Genomic DNA, 18316 nt, shown 5'->3' with positions numbered 1-18316 from the left:
CCTTCCCTAAGTGATGAAGTGGGAGGGGGCTGGAGATGGCTGCTGTCCTTGCCAGAGGCTCTGGGGTGAAGTTCTCAAGACACCTGTGCTGGGAGTTCCAGTTGTGGTGCAGTGGTTAACGAATCTGACTAGCATCAAGGAGGATGCTGGTTCCATCTCTGGCCTCACTCAGTGGGTTAAGGATCCGGTGTTGCCGTGAGCTGTGGTGTAGGTCGCAGACGTGGTTGAGATCCCATGTTGCTGTGGCTGGCTGGTCCATGCCTGGGCCTGGCTGAGATGGCTCCCTGTTAGCTTCCCACCCACGTGGCAGAAGAGGTGATACCCCCTTATCGCTCATAGGGAAATGAGCCTGGGCGTGCCTGAGGTCCCAGGAAGTTAGGCTGAGAGCCCATGCTCTCTGCCTCCATGCCAGGTGTGCTGCGGGACTGTGCGGGGTGACAGCTCAGGCCCTGGAGTCAGGCAGAGTTGAAAGATTCAAATCCCAGTGTCAGGAGTCCCTGCTGTGGCTCAGCGATGATGAACCTGACTAGTATCCATGGCCTCGGGTTCGATCCTCAACCCCTCGCTCAGTGGGTTAAGGATCTGGCGTTGCTTGAGCTGAGGTGTAGTTTGCAGATGCTGCTCGGATCTGGCATTGCTGTGGCTGTGGTGTAGGCCAGCAGCTGTAGCTCTGATTAGACCCCTAGCCTGGGAACCTCCACATGCCGCGGGTGCAGCCCTAAAAAGCAAAAAACAAAACAAAACAAAACAAAAAACAAATCCCAGTATTACTTTCTTCTTTTGGGCCTCTGGAAAGGTGCACCACTCCTGGGCCTTGGTGTTCTCATGGGCTAATGATACTTATCCCCAGAGGTGCCATGGTGACAGGGACTCATATGTATGACAGCATCTCAGGGGGTGGCCTCTGGTGGGGACTCTGAAAATGCCTCCTGGTGTTGAGGCCCCAGACTCAGTGGCTTAACCTTGTCATCTTCCTCCCCAGAACTGCATGAACTTGCCCCCAGACAAGGTCCAGCTGCTGAGCCAGTATGACAATGAGAAGAAGTGGGAGCTCATCTGTGACCAGGTGGGTACAGGCCCCTTCCATCACTGGGGTGCCCTGCCCTGGCCAGGTTGGGGCTGCCACAAGCCAAGACCCTGCCCAGAGGCCGGGTGCCGGTGGCATCTGCAGGACTCTGGAATCCCCCTCTCTGGGGCATGGGCCTCCCCAGGGTCCTTATGAGTCCTGAGCAGGGCTGGGTCTGCCCTCTGAAGAGCTGGCAGGGGCTGGTCTGGGGCACTGGCCAGTGCAGCTGGGGCTGTGTCCTCATCCTCCTTGCCGAGTGTCCTGGAGCAGCCTCTGTCAACCGTCCAGCTCTGGGCTGGGGAAGAGAAGGGGCAGCCCCAGGGTTGGACGTCTTTGTTCCACCCCATGGCACGTGGGGAAGATGGCCAGGAATCCCTGTCCTCCTTTGACCTTGGGTCCAGAGGAGCTGCAGACAACCAAACACCTCCCTAAGTGCAAGTTTCCCAGCGGCGAGTGGCGGAGCTGGGACTAGAACCCCTGTCTCCTGGTGCTCGGTTGGAGGCTTGGACTTGCCACCCCTGAAGCTCACTTGGCTGCCCCGCCCCACCTCCCCCAAGCTGTAGGGCTGCTGTCTGTGGTAGCAGGGAGGACCCCTTTTCCACCGCTGGGGCAGAGTGGGGCCTGACTGTGTCAGCAATTCAGCCAGGGAGGGAGGCGGAGGGTGGGGAGTTGGGCAGAAGGGAGCCTCCCCTGGGAGCAAGGGCTGGGCCTTTGGCTCCTGCTAATGGACCAGGATGGGATGAGCTGTCAGGGCAGGGCTGGGGGAGAGGGCGGGGAGCAGCATCCAGAGGCTTAGGGGCTGTGGTAAGGGTCCCCGCCGCTTGCCTGGGCATCTCAGGTTGGGGACTCAAAGGCCTGGGTGAAGTGGGAGGTTGGGGGAGGGGGTGGCTGGGCACATCTGAGAGGTCTGGGTTGGGCAGCATGGGAGCGCCCTGGGTAGAGGGCCTTTGGTGTGGCCCCTGTCTGGTGTGTGAGTGGCTCCTGGAGCCCTGGGTGGGGCGGTGGAGTTAGGAGTTGTTTTGTTGAGCCCAGGACACAGCACACACGGGCACCTACCCACACAGGTGGATGGGACCCCTGGGGTGGAGCCCTGGGGGAGGGCCCTCAGCTGGCCAGAAGCGGGGCCCCTTCTTAAGGCCCCTCCAGAGTGTTCTTCCTCCTTGGCCTTCCAGCTCCGGGCTTGGGCGTGGCCCAGGGAGGGCAGGTGTCGGGAAGGCTGCCACCTACCGGCCTGTCTGAGTCCTTGGGCCCAGGGCGGGGTGTGTGGTAGGACCGCCCCCTCCATGCTCCAGCCAGGCTGTTGTAGGCCTTGGCCTGGGAGGGGAGGGCGGGCCAGGCCTGGGCCTGGGGTCTTTTAGTGGATTGCCAGGGTTTATGCCTTTGGTATTCTGAGGGATCTTCAGGCCGCCTGGGACCTTGGGTCAGAGCTGAGAAAGGGCCTCTGGGACAAGGGCCGGCCCTCCGGCCTCAGGTCTCTGTACACCCTGCCGGTTCCCTGTACACCCCACTCCATCTCCCCAGGAGCGGTTTCAAGTCAAGAACCCCCCCGCAGCCTATATCCAGAAGCTGAAGAGCTACCTGGAAACTGGTGGGGTCAGCCGCAAGGTAGCAGCAGATTGGATGTCCAACCTGGGGGTATATGTCTCCCCCTTTTCTCTGTCCCTTTCCCTCTGCACTTGCAGCTGGAGTAACGTGTGTCTAACTTTCCTGCAGGCTTGTGTGGCTACATATATGAGTGTGTGTGTGTATTTACAGGGGACCGAGAGCGCCCGGTATGCACTCTCACGGGGTCCTCTGCAGATTCTGTTTATGCTCAGATGCGTGCACTTGTGTGTAGTGTGTAGTGTGTGTGTGTGTGTGTGCACACTGTGTGCCCAGGCGTGGATGTGCATGTGTGTTATGTGTGTCCTTTTGTGTCCACAGATAGATGTGTGTGTACCTTTGAGTCCACGTATGGGTGTGTGTGTGTGTGTGTGTGTGTGTGTCTACCCTGTGTGTCTGTGTATGGGTGTGTGAGTATCTGATGTTTGTGTACCCACAGTACTTGTGCATGGATGTGCATATGTGTGTGTGTGTAGCCAGGCTATTCATGTTTGAAGGGGTGTGTACCCTTTGTCCTCACGTATGGGTGTGGGTGTGCATGTGTGTGCGCTCTAGGTCTGTGTAGGAGGCCTCCTTCGCGTCTGCGCACGGCTATGCGGGGGTGCACCCTGTGGGTTTGTGGGGGGGGACATGTGTGTAGCCTGAGGATGCTTATTCTGCCCGGCAGGTGTGTGGAGGAGGTGGGGGAGGCTGAGCGTGAAAGGCCAGTTGTGGGGGGAGGGTGGGCACTGCCGGCTGCTGCTTCAGGGCTTGTGGCGGGGGGGCTGCAGGAGGCCCTGGCTCTGCCCATCAGACTCCCCTGTTCTTGGCTCCCAGTTTAAGAGGCGAGTTCAGGAGTCCACCCAGGTGCTGCGGGAGCTGGAGATCTCCCTGAGGACCAACCACATTGGGTGAGCGAGGGCTCAGAGTTCCCTGGGGAGGGAGAGGGCGGAGGAGAGCTCTGCCTCCAGGCAGCCCCTGGGGCTTCCCCTTGCTATCCGCCCCCGCCCCTCCTCCAGGATGGGGGTCCTCCTCTCCTGCCCACCCTCCGCCTGCCCATTGCGGGGTGCCTGGGCCGTGGGGCCTGCTTGAGTCCTCTAGCATCACCCCCTGGCACCGCTGGGTCTTCTGAGGTGGGGGCTGGTTGCTGTCTTCCTGGGGAAGGGCATCCAGGGGCCCTGCTGTGCCTACTCTGGGCGGGCCCTCCTTCCCAGCCGGCCCTGACGGAGCCCTGTGCCCTGCAGGTGGGTGCAGGAGTTCCTCAATGAGGAGAACCGTGGCCTGGATGTGCTGCTCGAGTACCTGGCCTTTGCGCAGTGCTCCGTCACGTAAGCCCTGGCCCCAGCGCTCTGCCTTCCCGCATCACCCACTCCTCTGGCCACTTACAAGCAGCGCAGCCCGGGCCCGCCCTGGAGCCCTGCAGGTGGCCTGAGTGAGGTGCCTTCCTGACCGCCTGCCAGGGCCGAGGAGGGATGTGGCCTTCTGTGGCCAGCTGGGACGTGCGTGGCTCACCATTCCCTTTTCCCTGCTGTGCCCAGCCCAGTGCCAAGGACACAGCCTCCTCCTCCCACCTCCAGCCTCTCCTGCAGATCTGTCTCCCCTCTCTTCCCCACCCCCTTTAAATGCCCTGTGGTGTCGGCCTCCATCCCCAGTGTAACCCCCGCAGGTATGACATGGAAAGCACGGACAATGGGGCCCCGGGCTCCGAGAAGAGCAAGCCACTGGAGCAGTCGGTGGAAGATCTCAGCAAGGGTCCGCCCTCATCCTTGGCAGCGCAGCCCAAGAGTCGCCACCTGACCATCAAGTATGTGGGCCCCATGGAGGGGCGGCGGGTTGGCAGGGTGAATGAATTTAACCCTGGACTGCTGTACCCAGCCTGCTTCACCTGGGCCCTGGGCGTGGTGGGAGGGGTAGCCTGGCATCAGGGACAGAGAAAGGGCCTTACACAGAGCTCAGGAGGTGGGTATTAAGATGCCTCTGCAGAGTTCCTGTTGTAGCTCAGCAGTAACGAACACAACTAGCATCCATAACGATGCGGGTTCGATCCCTGGCCCTGCTCAGTGGGTTGGGTTAATGATCCGGCGTTGCTGTGAGCTATGGTGTGTGTTGCAGACATGGCTTGGATCTGGCGTTGCTGTGGGTGTGGCGTAGGCCAGCAGCTGCAGCTCCAATTTGACCCCTACCCTGGGTACTGGGTACTTCTATATGCTGCAGGTGCGGCCCTAAAAAGAAAAAAAGAAAAAAAAAGGCTTGGGGGTGGGTACCTAGAGGCTGGAATCTGGGGTGAGGGTGTGTTCTGGGATAAGGAGAGGGTTTCTGGGTTGGTGGGACCTCTCTTGTATCCATCTAACCCCCTGTTTTCTCCCATGCGGCCTCCAGGTGCCCCCCTTCTCCCCGGTATGTAGTGGCCTGGGGGCAGGTGCATGCCTGGTTGGCTTCCAGGGTGGTGGTGGGGTTGGCTGAGGTGTTCAACTCAGGGGACACCCCTGGATTCAGCTGCTTTGGATAGGTCAGCCCACCCTAACTTCAGGCATCCTGTTGGGAGGTGGGGAGAGGGAAGGAGATGGCCCTGGAGCCTCATGTGGACCCCTAGCTTCTTCCCTTCCTACTCTGGGTCTAGGGAACCAGCTTCAAATTAAGCCCCAAACTCTCACATTATACTTCTTTGTTCATTCATTCATTCAACAAACACTTTTTTAGCATTTACTATGTACCAGGCATGATGGTAAGGTGCTCAGGAGACAGATTACTCTGCTCTTGGGAGCCTTCCGTCTAGTAGGGGACAGTGTATGACACGCTGTCATGGAGGCATGGCTGGGAGTTCTGAGAAGGGAGGTGGCCACTGCCTGGGGGCATCGAGCAGGTTTCCCAGAAGAGATGACCCACTGGAACTGTCTCTTGCAGATGGATACAGGCTTTTCAGGCAGTGGTGGGGACATGGAAGGGCATTCCAGGCAGAAGGAACAGCATGAGCAAAGACTCAGAGGCCTATTTGAGCAATGATGGGGAATTGGGAGGCAGAGGGAGGAGTAGGGGCTCCCAGTGCTATTGGAAATGTGACAGAATTGCCCAGAGGACCTGATGTGGAAGTGTCAACAGGTGGTTCTGAGGCAGCTAGAAAAAAAAAAATCACGCATCTTTTAGCAAAGAATTAGCGAGAGCATTCATTTAGCACTTACTATATGCCAGGCACTGCTCGAAGCTCATTTCATAGTTGTAACAACCCTATCAGGAAGGTATTTTATTACCATTCCTATTTTACAAAAGGGGAAACTGAGGCACAGGAGATTAAGTCACTTGCCTAGTAAGTGGTGAGTTGGGATTGGACCTAAGGCAGTCCGAATTCTCAAAATGGGAGACAGGGAGTTCCCGTGGTGGCACAGCGGTAACGAACCTGACTAGTATCCATGAGGAGACGGGTTCAATCCCTGGCCTTGCTCAGTGGATTAAGGATCTGGCATTGCCGTGATTGTGGTGTAGGCTGGCAGCTGCGGCTCTGATTGGACCCCCCCTAGCCTGGGAACTTCAATATGCTGCAGGTGTGGCCCTAAAGGAAAAAAAAAAAAAAAAAAAAAAAAAGTCAAAATGGGAGATAAACCCATGTGGCAGTGAGCGCCACCTTGTGGAGAGCACTTGTGGTGTTTTATAAGCTGTGGCAGTTTTTTCCCCTGTAAGTTCTCCGTCCCCACAGTGCAGCAACCGTTTTTGATGCCAAGTTGCTGTTAGGGATCTTAGTTTCCTTGACTCCCTATCCTTTGCCTCCCCCTGAAATGCCAGGCTCCAAAGCCTAAGGACTGAGGAAGACCCCCTGTCCTCAGCTGGCCTTTTTGCTTGGGTGGATGGGAAGCAGAAGTTTCCAGATGTGTCCCCTCTTACTCTGGAGGCCATCTGAGTGGTAGGGGGAACAGGAAGTGGGGTGTGGGCTCTGACCCCTGCTCCCTCCTCCCCACCCGCTTAGGCTGACCCCGGCCCACAGCAGGAAGGCCCTGCGGAATTCCCGCATCGTCAGCCAGAAGGATGACGTCCATGTCTGCATCATGTGCCTGCGTGCCATCATGAACTACCAGGTGGGTCAGTGGGCCTGGGGCATTTGGGGACCCAGGGAGCTGCTCCTGTCCAGCCTGGGGTTGCTTGAGCTGCTGAGGTTCTGGGATCAGCTGTCCCCCCACCCTATCCCCACTGGAGAACTCTGGGGATCTGGGCTGTTAGTGCAGGGTCTTGAATGATGAGTCTTAAGGGGAAGCCCAGATTTCTGCCCCCTCCTGGTGGGGTCCCCTAGAGTACCCTGCGCTTGGCTGAGGGGCATGCACATGCCCCACATGGGGACTTAGGCACCCCCACCAAGAAAGGCTGGATACTGGGCCCATGGAGAAAGGAGCCTCTGGTTTATTTCGTTTGGAGGGGTGACTGGTGAAGCTGGTTGTCCCTCACTTAGCCTCTGAGGACTCACGATGTCCAGGGTGCTGAGTCTTGACACTGGCATTTGAACAGACAAAGGTATTTAAAAAGGGGGACCAGGCTTTCACAGCTGCCGAAGAGGTTGTGATTGGATATAAAGAACTTCCTAAAGGAGTTCCTGTTGTGGCACAGCAGAAACGAATCCGTCTAGGAACCATGAGGTTGCGGGTTGGATCCCTGGCCTTGCTCACTGGGTTAAGGATCTGGCATTGCCGTGAGCTGTGGTGTAGGTTACTGACACGGCTCAGATCCTGCATTTCTGTGGTTGTGGTGTAGGCCAACAGCTGTAGCTCTGACTAGACCCCTAGCCTGGAAACCTCCATAAGCCGTGGGTGTGGCCCTAAAAAGAAAACAAACAAACAAACAGACAAACAACCTTCCTAAACTTAAGGGCATTTAGAGACCCAAATGGCATGGCACTGAGCCGCTGGAGGTTTGGGGCAGGAGGGGGTCTGTGCGGGCAGTCCCGGGGGTCTGCCTGGAGGAGCTGACCTCTCCTCTCTCCCCAGTCTGGCTTCAGCCTTGTCATGAACCACCCAGCCTGTGTCAATGAGATTGCGCTGAGCCTCAACAACAAGAACCCCAGGTGAGGTCCAGGCCCCTAACCTTTCTTCACACCCACATTCTCCGTGTCCTGAACTCCTTGCCTGCTCTGTCCCCCAGTTCTCAGCACTACTGCCCCTCCATCAGCGCCCCTGTCCTCGACCTCGCCAGGCCCACCTCCACCCTTGCTGTGGGGCCTGCCTCTTCTCAAGGGACAGCCCGTGCCCTCTTTCCCCAGGACCAAGGCTCTTGTGCTGGAGCTGCTGGCGGCTGTGTGTCTGGTGCGGGGAGGACATGACATCATCCTTTCAGCCTTTGACAACTTCAAGGAGGTATTGGAGGGCCTCCCCCCAGGCATGTACTTGCCCCTCTAGGGTGGCTGGAGCCCTGTGGCTGGCAACTGTGGCTTCTGCTGCGGGCAGCTAGGGATACTGGGCGTGGGTATTTGGGGAGTTTCCCCATGGGGAAACCCTGAAGGGAAGATACAGGCTCACGCAGGGGCACTGCCTGGGGCAATAGGGACAGCTCCGGGGATCTGCTGAACCTCTGCCCTTCGGCCTTGCCAGATCCAAACGGGACTTGACCCACACATCTTGGAGCTGTTGGCTCTGGTTGACAGGCTCAGGAGAAGTAACTGCATGCGATTATGATGCATAAGGCAGGATGTGGCCTTGCCTTCCTTTAATGAATATTTCTTGAGTGCCTACTATGTGTCAGGCACACAGTAGGCCTTTGGGATACACTCACAAAGAAACAATGAAGGCGTGGGAAGACAGATAAGCAGCGATATAATAAGCGAATTGCATACTGTATGAAGAAATTGTTAATGCTCTGGGGAAAAAAGCTGTAGAGGGAGGGGGAACCGGTTGCTAGGTGGTCAGGGAAGCCTTACGGAGGTGAGATTTGAGCAAAGCCGTGAGGGGAGTGAGGGATTGGTGTGGTGGCTGCTTGAATAAGAGCACATCAGGCAGACGGAAGAGCAAGTGCAAAGGCCCTGGGCTGGGAATGTGCCAGGATGCCAGTATGGCCAGAATGGAGTCAGTGTGGGGACGGCTCTGAATGATCGAGAGGGAAGAGAGGTTTTGAGCAGAAGAGTGCCATGGCTTGACTTAGGTTTAACTTTGAGAGGAGCTCGCAGAGACATAACAGGTGTAGTAGGAAGATGGCTTAGGAGGTCTGTCGCTGGGACCTCAGTGACAGCCATTCCCCCGGCCAGGTATGTGGGGAGCAGCACCGCTTTGAAAAGCTGATGGAATATTTCCGGAACGAGGACAGCAACATCGACTTCATGGTGAGCTCAGGAGCCCAGCCTGGGCTGGGCCACTCTCCGGGGCAAGGAGCAGCCAGGAGCCTGCCTACCTGGGATCTGGGCTCCTCTCCTGCCAAGTATCAGGACTGAGTGGTTGGTGGGGGAGGGGCGGGTGTCAGCAAGGGGGAGGCTGGAAGGAGGGGACAAAGCTGGGTTAGTGGGGTGAGAGATGTGGTGCGGGTGGGGGACTGGGGGTTAAAGCCCCTACCAAGAGGATCCTAGACTTGCTCCTGCCCCCACCCCCCTGCAGGTGGCCTGCATGCAGTTCATTAACATCGTGGTCCACTCGGTGGAGAACATGAACTTCCGCGTCTTCCTGCAGTATGAATTCACCCACCTGGGCCTGGACCTGTACTTGGAGGTAAACCCTATGCCGTCCCCCACCCTGGACTTAACCGCCTGCCCACTGTAGAGTATGGCCCAGTGGTTAACAGCCCAGGTGCTGGGGTCAGGCAGGCCTCGGTTCAAATCCTGGCTCTGCCACTCCTCGCCCATGTGATCTTAGATAAGTCTCTTCTCTCTGAGCCTCAGTTGTCCCATCCGTAAAATAGGAGAATGACAGAAATAATAAAGACCGTAAGGGTGGAGAATGGTGCCTGCCATATGCGCGCAGTCCGTGCAGCTGTTGTTGCAGGCGCTAGAACAGGTTCTAGGTGGCCCTGGGTCTGGCTCTGGGAGCACCAGACTGAGATGAGCACACAATGGGGAGCACAGAGATACTGGGCCAAAGCAGGAGCTGGCTCATACTGGTCTGGGTCATGGAGGAGTTCCTTGTTCTGGGGAAGGTGGGCAGAGGGGCTTGGTATTCCCTGGCCCAGCTTGAGCAGAGGAGCTGTGGCTTTTTTCTCTGATTTTTTTTTTTTGTGAGGCTTCCCAGAGGAGGAGAGTCTTTGGGATTGGATTTTTGAAAGCCAGGATCAACAAAAGGTGAAAGGCAGGCTAGGATGATTTATCCATACAATGGAATATTACTCAGCCATCAAAAGGAATGAAGTACTAGGAGTTCCTACTGTGGCGTAGCCTGCTAAGAATCTGGCATTGTCTCTGTGGTGGCGTGGGTTCGATCCCTGGCCTGGTGTAGTGGATTTAATCTGGCATTTCTGCAGCTGAGGCTCAGATTTGATCTCTGGCCGTGGAACTTCCATATGCCCCTGGGTGCGGTCAAAGAAAAGAAAAAGGAATGAAATACTGCTACTGATACATGATGCAATGCGGATGGGTCTTGAAAACATTATGTTATGCTCAGTGAGAGAACCCAGACACAAAGTTCATGTATTATATGATCCCTTTATATGAAATGTCTGGACTATGTAAATCCATAGAGACAGAAAACGGTGCTTGTTAGGAGCTGGCAGAGGAGAGAATGAGGAATGACTACTAACAGGTACACGGTTTCTATTCGCGGTGATGAAAATGTTCTGGAATTGGATAGTGGTGATGGTTGCATAACCCTGTGAATATACTAAAAACTACTGAATGGCATGCTTTAAAATAGTGAATTTTGGAGTTCCCATTGTAGCTCAGCAGTAATGAACCGGACTAGTATCCATGAGGATGAGGGTTCGATCCCTGGCCTAGCTCAGGGGGCTAAGGATCTGGTGTTTGGGCCTTGAGCGAGTTGACCCCCACTGAAAATCAGTCACTGGGCCTCCAATGCTGCGGTGTAGGTCACAGACGTGGCTCAGATCTGGCATTGCTGTGGCTGTGGTGTAGGCTGGCAGCTGTAGCTCCGATTTGACCCCTAGTTTGGGAACTTCCATATGCCTCAGGTGTGGCCCTAAAAAAAAAAAAAAAAAGTGGATTTTATGGTATATGTATTATAGCTCAATAAAAAATAAAAAGTGGTCTAGGGCTCAGGCCCTTTCTTCTAGGCTCTGATGGTGATGGGGGCTATTGGAAAGACCCCTCTCACCAGACCTCACCCTGAACCTTCCATCTGGGGGACAGAGGCTTCGGTTCACGGAGAGTGACAAGCTGCAGGTGCAGATTCAGGCATACTTGGACAATATTTTTGATGTGGGTGCACTGCTGGAGGACACTGAGACCAAGAATGCTGTGCTGGAGCACATGGAGGAGCTGCAGGAGCAGGTGGCCCTGGTGAGAGCTGCTCTTGAACTTGGCCCACGGAGTAGGCCCACAGAGCCCCACACTGATATCAGGCTCTGGGCCTTCAATGCTGCTTCTAGGTGTGGATTAGGGGGTGGCTGTCTGCTGGGGCCCTGAGTTTGACCCGAATCCTTTGGGTGTCTCTGTCATTGAGCTCCTCCATTGGGCTGGACTTCTGAGGAAGGCAGGTGCTCAGACCCCAGGCCCTGATTTGGGTGGAAATTGGTGCCTCTGCCATCTCGGGTCTCCTCTCCACCTTCGTCCCTCATCAGTGGTGCCTCGGTTTCCCCTCCTGAGAGCACTTTGCTCCCAGTACCTCATCTACTTGGGTTCAAGTGCCAGGCTCGGCCCACCCGCAACACCCCGGGCTAAGCACATCCGGAAGCCTCCCCCAGCCCTCCAGGCAGGCATGCCTGGTGCCGCCCCCTCATCTGCGGTGCCAGTGCCCGGCTGCGGGTGGGAGCTCACCATGTGCTGGTGCCACAGTTGACAGAGAGGCTTCGGGAAGCGGAGAACGAATCCATGGCCAAGATCGCGGAGCTGGAAAAGCAGCTGAGCCAGGCCCGAAAGGAGTTGGAGACCCTGCGGGTGAGGCTGGAGGTGTGGGCCGTGCCAGGGGTGGGCCAGGCTCCCAAGAGCAGACTGTTTGGGATTTCTAGGCTTGACACCTCGCGGCAAGAGAATGGGGGCTCCTTGCCAGGCTTGCCGGTGGGTGATAACTCCTCTCCCGGGGCTCACAGGAGCGCTTCAGCGAGTCGACTCCCATGGGTACCTCCAGACGTCCGCCTGAGCCTGAAAAAGTGCCTGCCCTCGCCCCGGCGCGGCCCTCGGCCCTCGAGCTGAAGGTGGAGGAGCTGGAAGAGAAGGGGTTAATCCGTATCCTGAGGGGGCCCGGGGATGATGTCTCTATCGAGATCCTCCCGGTCGCTCTGGCAACCCCCAGCGGCAGTGATGCCCCGACTCCGGGGGTGCCCACCGAACCCCAGAGCCCAGGTGTGTAAAAGCTTCAAGCAGGGTGGGGTAAGGATGGGGTAACCAGGGCCTAGAGGGGGAGCCGGGGACCTCTCCCGCGGGGAGAGGTGAGAGAGGTAGGTTTGGGTTATGGGCGTGCCTGGGGCAGGTGTGGGTGGGCGCCGTGAGTCTAGTGCGCATGCGTAGGGCGGGGAGGGAGGCGGAGACGTGGCCACCCCAGCTCCGGAATTGACACGCCTTCCTCCCCGCTTCTCACTGGGCTCAGAACTCCCACCTGCAGCAGAGCCGGTTCCCGGAGCAGCACCCCCACCGCCACCTCCACCTCCACCTCCACCACCACCGCCGCTGCCCCCACTGTCGGGTCTCCCCTCCCAGCCGGAAGCCCCGCCTTTGGCGCCCCCACTGGCCCCGCCCCTCCCAGGCAGCCCGGAGCCCCCGGCCCCTCCGCCCCTGCCAGGAGACCAGCCGCCCCCACCCCCGCCCCCACCGCCGCCTCCAGGCGCTGATGGGCCGGTGCCTCCGCCCCCACCACCGCCTCCGGGAGGGCCCTCTGATACTCTTGGAGGGCCTGGCTTGGAGATGGGCACAGGTGAGTGGACTGACCAGGGCAAGAAGGCGGGGGAGGGATGGAGGGAGGGGCTTTGTGCCTCCTACGGCCTCCAGCCTCCCCTCTCTCGTCTTGCTGGGCCTGGGCCCCCGTTCCCTCCAGCACCCCCACCCTCCTTCTGCCGCAGTGACCACTCCCTCTCTGTCCCAGGTGTGAAGCCCAAGAAACCCATCCAGACCAAGTTTAGAATGCCCCTCTTAAACTGGGTGGCCCTGAAACCCAACCAGATCACCGGCACGGTCTTCACTGAGATCAATGACGAGAAGGTGCTGCGGGTGAGTGTGGGCCTGCCTTGCTTCCCGTGTGGGCACCAGAGAAGGAGGGGACCTGCCTGGATCACGCTGGGCACTGGGGGGTTCACCTCCTCTACCCGGTTTTACAAAGGAGGACATGGAGGCCAAGGAAGGGGCGTTTAGCCAAACTGGATTAGTGTATCTAGTAAGCAGTGTGTGTCTAGTAAGCAGTGTATCCTGACTCCCCATCAAGGCTTCCCTCCACCCCTGCAGAGCAGCTTGTTTCTCCCCTAAGTCTGGCCTCTCTCTCCTCCTCTCAGGCCCCTCTCCCACCACCTTCCCACAGACAACCAGGGCCTCAGTCCTTCTCATTACACTTTGTTTTCCAAAAGAAATGTGTTCTCTTGCCTCTAGGCCTTTGCTCATGCTGTTCCCTCTGCCCGGAATACCCTTCCTTCCCTTTCCTCTTTTTAACCTCAGCCAATTCAGCTCTTCCTTTAGCTGAAATGGCTTGGAATCTGGGTCCCCTGGCTTGGGTGCTTCTCCTGCTTCCCTCATCTAGGCCAGTGATCAGGCTGGGTACTGGTTAGTTTCTCTGCTAGTGGCCTGGTCACGGCTGGATAGATGGCTCTAGCACAGTGCTCAGCCAGGAACGCACAAGACCCGGCCCTGTCCAGCCCCACTTCCTCTCCCTGCGCCCACAGGAGCTGGACATGAGTGACTTTGAGGAGCAGTTCAAGACAAAGTCCCAAGGTCCCAGCCTAGACCTTACTGCTCTCAAGAGTAAGGCAGCCCAAAAGGCTCCCAGCAAAGCCACACTCATCGAGGCCAACCGGGCCAAGAACCTGGCCATCACCCTGCGCAAGGGCAACCTGGGGGCTGACCGCATCTGCCAGGCCATTGAGACGTGAGTACCTTTGCCCTGGGCTTCTGGGCAGCCCAGCCCCTCTGTTAGGCGGGGTTGTTAGGCAGATCCTAGTAAAAGACCCCAACTTTGGGACAGAGTCCATCCAGTGTCAAGCCAACACTGGTCAGAGAGTAGGGCAGGGAACCTTGTTCCCACTTTCAGCCTGAGACAACTGAGGTCCATGCCCAGACAGGGTCCTTGCCCGCGTGGAGATGTTCCCATTGCCTTTTGGCTCCTTGCACTCAGGCCCAGATGTTCACAGCTGGGCATCTTCCACTGATGTATGATTGGGACTCTGGGCTTCCTAGCTCCCAGCTTCCTTCAGCTCTCATCTTTTTCACTGAAGCTGTTGGCAATGGCAAATACTCAAATTCATTTATTCCGTCCGGTGATGGGGTAGGGGTATTCCTGCTCTCAAGAACTGGTGGGTGTGGAGTGACGCCGCCTCTTGCCTCACAGGTATGACCTGCAGGCCCTTGGCCTAGACTTCTTGGAGCTGCTGACCCGCTTCCTGCCTACGGAGTATGAGCGTAGCCTCATCACCCGGTTCGAGCAGGAGCAGCGGCCCATAGAGGAGCTGTCAGAGGAGGACCGCTTCATGCTGCGCTTCAGCCGTATCCCCCGCCTGCCCGAGCGCATGAACACGCTTATCTTCCTGGGCAACTTCCCAGACACTGCCCAGCTGCTCATGCCGGTGTGCGCGGGCAGGCAGGGCGGTGCGGCCTGGGCTGGGCTCGGGAGGAGGCAGCTTGTGGCCTGGGCTCCAAGAGAGCATCTGGGTTTGGGGTGGGGGGGGGTGAGCCACCTGCTCCCTCCCCAACTTACCATGCCTCCTCCATCCCGCCCTCAGCAACTGAATGCTGTCATTGCGGCCTCAATGTCCATCAAGTCCTCAGACAGACTCCGCCAGATCCTTGAGGTGAGAGCCTGGGGCAGGGGGCTCGGAGGCAGGGGGCCACCTCTCACACCTTGTCTGTTCTGGGTTGTGTGAGAGGGAGACCCAGGCCTTGCCCCGCATCACTGGGCTGCAACAACTGTCACGTTCCCACTTCTCACATCCAAGCTCAGAAGGACAAAGTTCAGATGGGGTGGGGGTCCCATTACAACAGCCCACCTCACACCCAGCCTGAGGGTTCATTAGCAGAGCATCCTATTGTTAGGGAACCAATGGGAAGGCTGTGAGAGAGGCGGTGACGCCGAGTTTTGGACAGGGATAGCAGATGACAGAACTGGGTATGCCGCCGTGTTAGTTGTGCACATGTCACACACACACATGCATACATGTGTGTCATGGACCTGAGGGGTCCACGCAGGAGGGCAGTGGGGCTGAGTGTAGGGCTTGCTCTTTGCCACCTTTTCGTCTTGTAGTTTATACTTCAGGGGGTTCCCTCGGCCCCACAGCACCCTGCTGAGCTTCCCCCTCCTCCTGCAGATCGTCCTGGCTTTCGGCAACTACATGAACAGCAGCAAGCGTGGAGCAGCTTATGGCTTCCGGCTGCAGAGTCTGGATGCGGTGAGGGGGGCAGAGGGAGGTCCCTGGTCTGGGGGATGGGGGACAGCTGGTAGCCTGTGGCTTACAGCAGGTCCTCACCGCAGCTGCTGGAGATGAAATCGACCGATCGAAAGCAGACGCTGCTGCACTACCTGGTGAAGGTCATTGCTGAGAAGTACCCCCAGCTCACAGGTTTCCACAGTGACCTGCACTTTCTGGACAAGGCCGGCTCAGGTATGGGTGGGAGGAGGGCCGCAGCCTGGGGGACTGATACAGGGTCGGAGAAAGCAAGGGGACCATGGATGTAATTGGATGGGAATGCTGCCTGATTCCCGCTTCTCTGCTGCCCCGCCTCCCGCTCAGTGTCCCTGGACAGTGTGCTAGGGGACGTGCGCTCCCTGCAGCGAGGCCTGGAGTTGACCCAGCGGGAGTTTGTGCGGCAGGATGACTGCGTGGTGCTCAAGGAGTTCCTGAGGGCTAACTCACCCACCATGGATAAGCTGCTGGCAGACAGCAAGACGGCTCAGGTGGGCTGGGCTGGCCGGGCCCCGGTGATGGGGTGAAGGGATTGTGGGATTGTGTAGCCAAGGCCTGGAGTGACCACAGCAGGGACGCCTTGGGGGATGGGGCAGGAGGGAGCAGCCACCTGCCCGGAGGAGAAGGGATGAAGTAGCCGGTATCTTAAGCGGGTACAGAGCAGTGGGCAGGAGGACGTTGGGCTGGTGGGGCTGACAGGCTGTGCCCGCAGGAAGCCTACGAGTCTGTGGTGGAGTACTTCGGCGAGAACCCCAAGACCACGTCCCCTTCCATGTTCTTTTCCCTCTTTAGTCGCTTCATCAAAGCCTATAAGGTACGTGGGTCTGGTGGGCAGGCTGGGACCTCTGCAGGGCGTTGTGGCCTCTCCACAGGAGCAGTGGGAGGGGTGGGGGGTGGAAGACGGAAGGGAGGACTCCCCTCATGCAGATCCATCTTGACCCTTCAGAAAGCTGAGCAGGAGGTGGAACAGTGGAAGAAAGAAGCAGCTGCCCAGGAGGCGGGCACTGACACCGCGGGTAGAGGGGAGCCCTCAGCACCCAAGGTAGGCAGCTGCCCCTGAACTTGGCACTGGGATTCAGTGATGCTTGGTGTCCTTATCCCAAAGGTCTGACTTCCTCCATACCCTCAGGGTCATGCACTGACTCTGCCCAAGGCAGGGTTCCCCCTGTAGTGCGGGGTCAGCTGTGGGGGGCCAGGCTGATGTTCTAGGGTTTAGCGGCACCGGGGGGCGGGGGGGGATCCTGGAGCTGGAGCTATACCCTCTCCCCCTCCCCACAGTCCCCGCCCAAGGTCAGGCGGCAGCAGATGGACCTCATTTCTGAGCTGAAACGGAAGCAGCAGAAGGAGCCCCTCATCTACGAGAGTGACCGTGATGGGGCCATTGAAGATATCATCACAGGTGAGGGCTTGGTCGGGCCTGTCCTGTCCTGTCCTCGGTCTGTCCTGTGCTGTCCTCCGCCCACTCCCCCAGCCCTGGGGGTCTGGCTGCCTCACTGCTTCTTTGCTACTTTTCTGTCTTTTTTTCCCTTTTCCCTGTCTCTCCCCCTCCTCCCTTCCAACCCTCAGTGCTCAAGACGGTGCCCTTCACGGCTCGCACTGGCAAGAGGACGTCCAGGCTCCTCTGTGAGGCCAGCCTGGGAGAGGAGATCCCCCTCTAGCCCCCAGGTATCCGGTGGCCTGGCCTCTGATCCCAGTGGCCGCGGGCCTTTGGGGGGCCGCGTCTTGCTGGCCTCCCTCCTCCCCCGGGCCATGCATGGCTGGGGTGCTTTTGCGGGAGGTCTGGTGAACAAAAACAGGCCCCCTCTCATGTGCACACAGCCTGCGTCCCTAGAGGGAGAGGCCTGTGCCCTGGAGTGGTAGCCCCAACCCTGGGCAGACTCCTGAAAGGTAAACGTCTCTCCTCTTGGCCTCCAGATCTGCGGAACCAGCCCTACATCCGCGCAGATACAGGCCGTCGCAGCGGTCGTCGGCGCCCCCCGGGACCGCCGCTACAGGTCACCTCTGACATCTCGCTGTAGCCACTGTTTCTGCAGATGGACTCTGTGAGGTCTCTCGGGGTGAGGGGCAAGCCGGGAGCTCAAGAAAGGTGGTCCTTAGCTCGGCTGGGCCGGGCAGCCTTCTCCACCGAGGTCCCCAGCCAGGGGCCCACCTCATCTTGCCAAAGGGGGGCAGCATCTGCGGTCCCTCTCCCCAAATGCTGCTTGCAGCACCACTCTTCCCCCAGTAGCCATACTTCGCCTCAGCGGGAGCCTGACCTGTAACTTATAAAGTGCAACCTCGCACCCCCTCCAACCCCTACCCGACCCCAGCTCCGGAGACTTTCCATGGACCTTATTTTTATACAAGATTAATAAAGACGTTTCCAAAAGACTCGCGTCCGCTCCGTGCCCGCCCCCACCACGTGCAGCCCGTTTCGCTCAGCAAACGCTCTGCTTGTACGAGTTCTTCATAGCAGGTCGCTGCAAACAGGCTGGAGGAGGGGAGCAGGGCTGCCTCTGCACTAGAGTTGGGGGGGAGGGAGCCAGCTTCGAGGGGCGCATATACCCCAGCGGCTGGCCCAGGAACCCTGCGGAAGCGCAGAGGGGGCGTGCGGGGGAGTCAAACTCGGGTTAGAGACCCAGGACTCTCTCCACCTCAGTCCACCTGTCTGCCGGCCCCTCCCCATTCCCTCCAGTCCCGCCTCCTACCTGGGTAGGGTAGAGGAAGGTCTCTTCTGCCCCGCCCCTACTTTCTTGGTCCCGCCCACCCCTCACACGGCCCGCCCCCGCCCGCTGGACCTGACTCTTGACTTTTACCTCACGATCGACCTGGCGCTTGGGGCGGCTGCGCCAGTAGGATTTGGGAGGTCGGACTTCGGGGCGCGAGGTTCGGTTCTGCGTGTAGCATTCTGGCTGCATCCGCCCGTTCAGGGTAGGTACCTGGGAGTAGGGGCTGCGCGCACCTGGGACGAGGAAAAGGAGGGCCCGTCTTGAGAGCAGATCCTGAGAGACAGTTCTCAGTCTCAGT

General features: G+C 58.4%; 2 protein-coding genes and 1 long non-coding RNA gene across 11 annotated transcripts in view; 2 read left to right on the top strand and 1 right to left on the bottom strand.

Annotated features, from left to right (window-relative positions):
- FMNL1 (formin like 1) overlaps nt 1–17678 on the top strand; it is a 26610-nt gene extending 8932 nt beyond the window's left edge. The window contains exons 2-28 of one of the 9 annotated variants that reach the window (XM_084984199.1): nt 983–1066; nt 2588–2671; nt 3485–3558; nt 3892–3975; nt 4314–4451; nt 5027–5044; nt 6606–6714; nt 7615–7691; nt 7887–7980; nt 8865–8939; nt 9208–9318; nt 10905–11054; nt 11550–11651; nt 11804–12056; nt 12301–12624; nt 12793–12917; nt 13580–13782; nt 14242–14476; nt 14633–14701; nt 15215–15295; nt 15379–15508; nt 15638–15801; nt 16023–16124; nt 16257–16352; nt 16589–16709; nt 16877–16975; nt 17225–17678. In XM_084984199.1, the coding sequence (XP_084840325.1) occupies nt 983–1066; nt 2588–2671; nt 3485–3558; nt 3892–3975; nt 4314–4451; nt 5027–5044; nt 6606–6714; nt 7615–7691; nt 7887–7980; nt 8865–8939; nt 9208–9318; nt 10905–11054; nt 11550–11651; nt 11804–12056; nt 12301–12624; nt 12793–12917; nt 13580–13782; nt 14242–14476; nt 14633–14701; nt 15215–15295; nt 15379–15508; nt 15638–15801; nt 16023–16124; nt 16257–16352; nt 16589–16709; nt 16877–16968 (3195 nt within the window). In that variant the 3' untranslated portion in view covers nt 16969–16975; nt 17225–17678. Of the gene's footprint in view, nt 1–982; nt 1067–2587; nt 2702–3484; nt 3559–3891; nt 3976–4313; nt 4452–5026; nt 5045–6605; nt 6715–7614; nt 7692–7886; nt 7981–8864; nt 8940–9207; nt 9319–10904; nt 11055–11549; nt 11652–11803; nt 12057–12300; nt 12625–12792; nt 12918–13579; nt 13783–14241; nt 14477–14632; nt 14702–15214; nt 15296–15378; nt 15509–15637; nt 15802–16022; nt 16125–16256; nt 16353–16588; nt 16710–16876; nt 16976–17224 lie in introns of all 9 variants that reach the window. The other 8 variants (XM_084984197.1, XM_013980875.3, XM_021066840.2 and 5 more) reach the window with 8 other exon arrangements.
- The window catches only part of LOC100524336 (EF-hand calcium-binding domain-containing protein 3), a 3490-nt gene continuing 2803 nt past the window's right edge, over nt 17630–18316 (bottom strand). The window contains exons 7-8 of the mRNA XM_084984210.1: nt 18106–18251; nt 17630–17876 (exon numbers count right to left, since the gene is read on the bottom strand). Of these exons, the coding sequence (XP_084840336.1) occupies nt 17811–17876; nt 18106–18251 (212 nt within the window). The 3' untranslated portion in view covers nt 17630–17810. The remainder of the gene's footprint in view (nt 17877–18105; nt 18252–18316) is intronic.
- The window catches only part of LOC146398085 (uncharacterized), an 18261-nt gene continuing 18028 nt past the window's right edge, over nt 18084–18316 (top strand). Inside the window, exon 1 of the long non-coding RNA XR_014821052.1 lies at nt 18084–18220. This is a non-coding gene — a long non-coding RNA (uncharacterized LOC146398085). The remainder of the gene's footprint in view (nt 18221–18316) is intronic.

Source organism: Sus scrofa, chromosome 12 (genome assembly GCF_054392235.1).
Source record: "Sus scrofa isolate SSC_HxYL_T2T_F1_AM1 chromosome 12, Sscrofa_HxYL_maternal_Yorkshire_Landrace_v2.0, whole genome shotgun sequence".
NCBI classification, from domain to species: Eukaryota; Metazoa; Chordata; class Mammalia; order Artiodactyla; family Suidae; genus Sus; species Sus scrofa.
The sequence above is the reverse complement of the archived record's forward strand: the minus strand, read 5'-3'. Positions and strand labels throughout refer to the sequence as shown.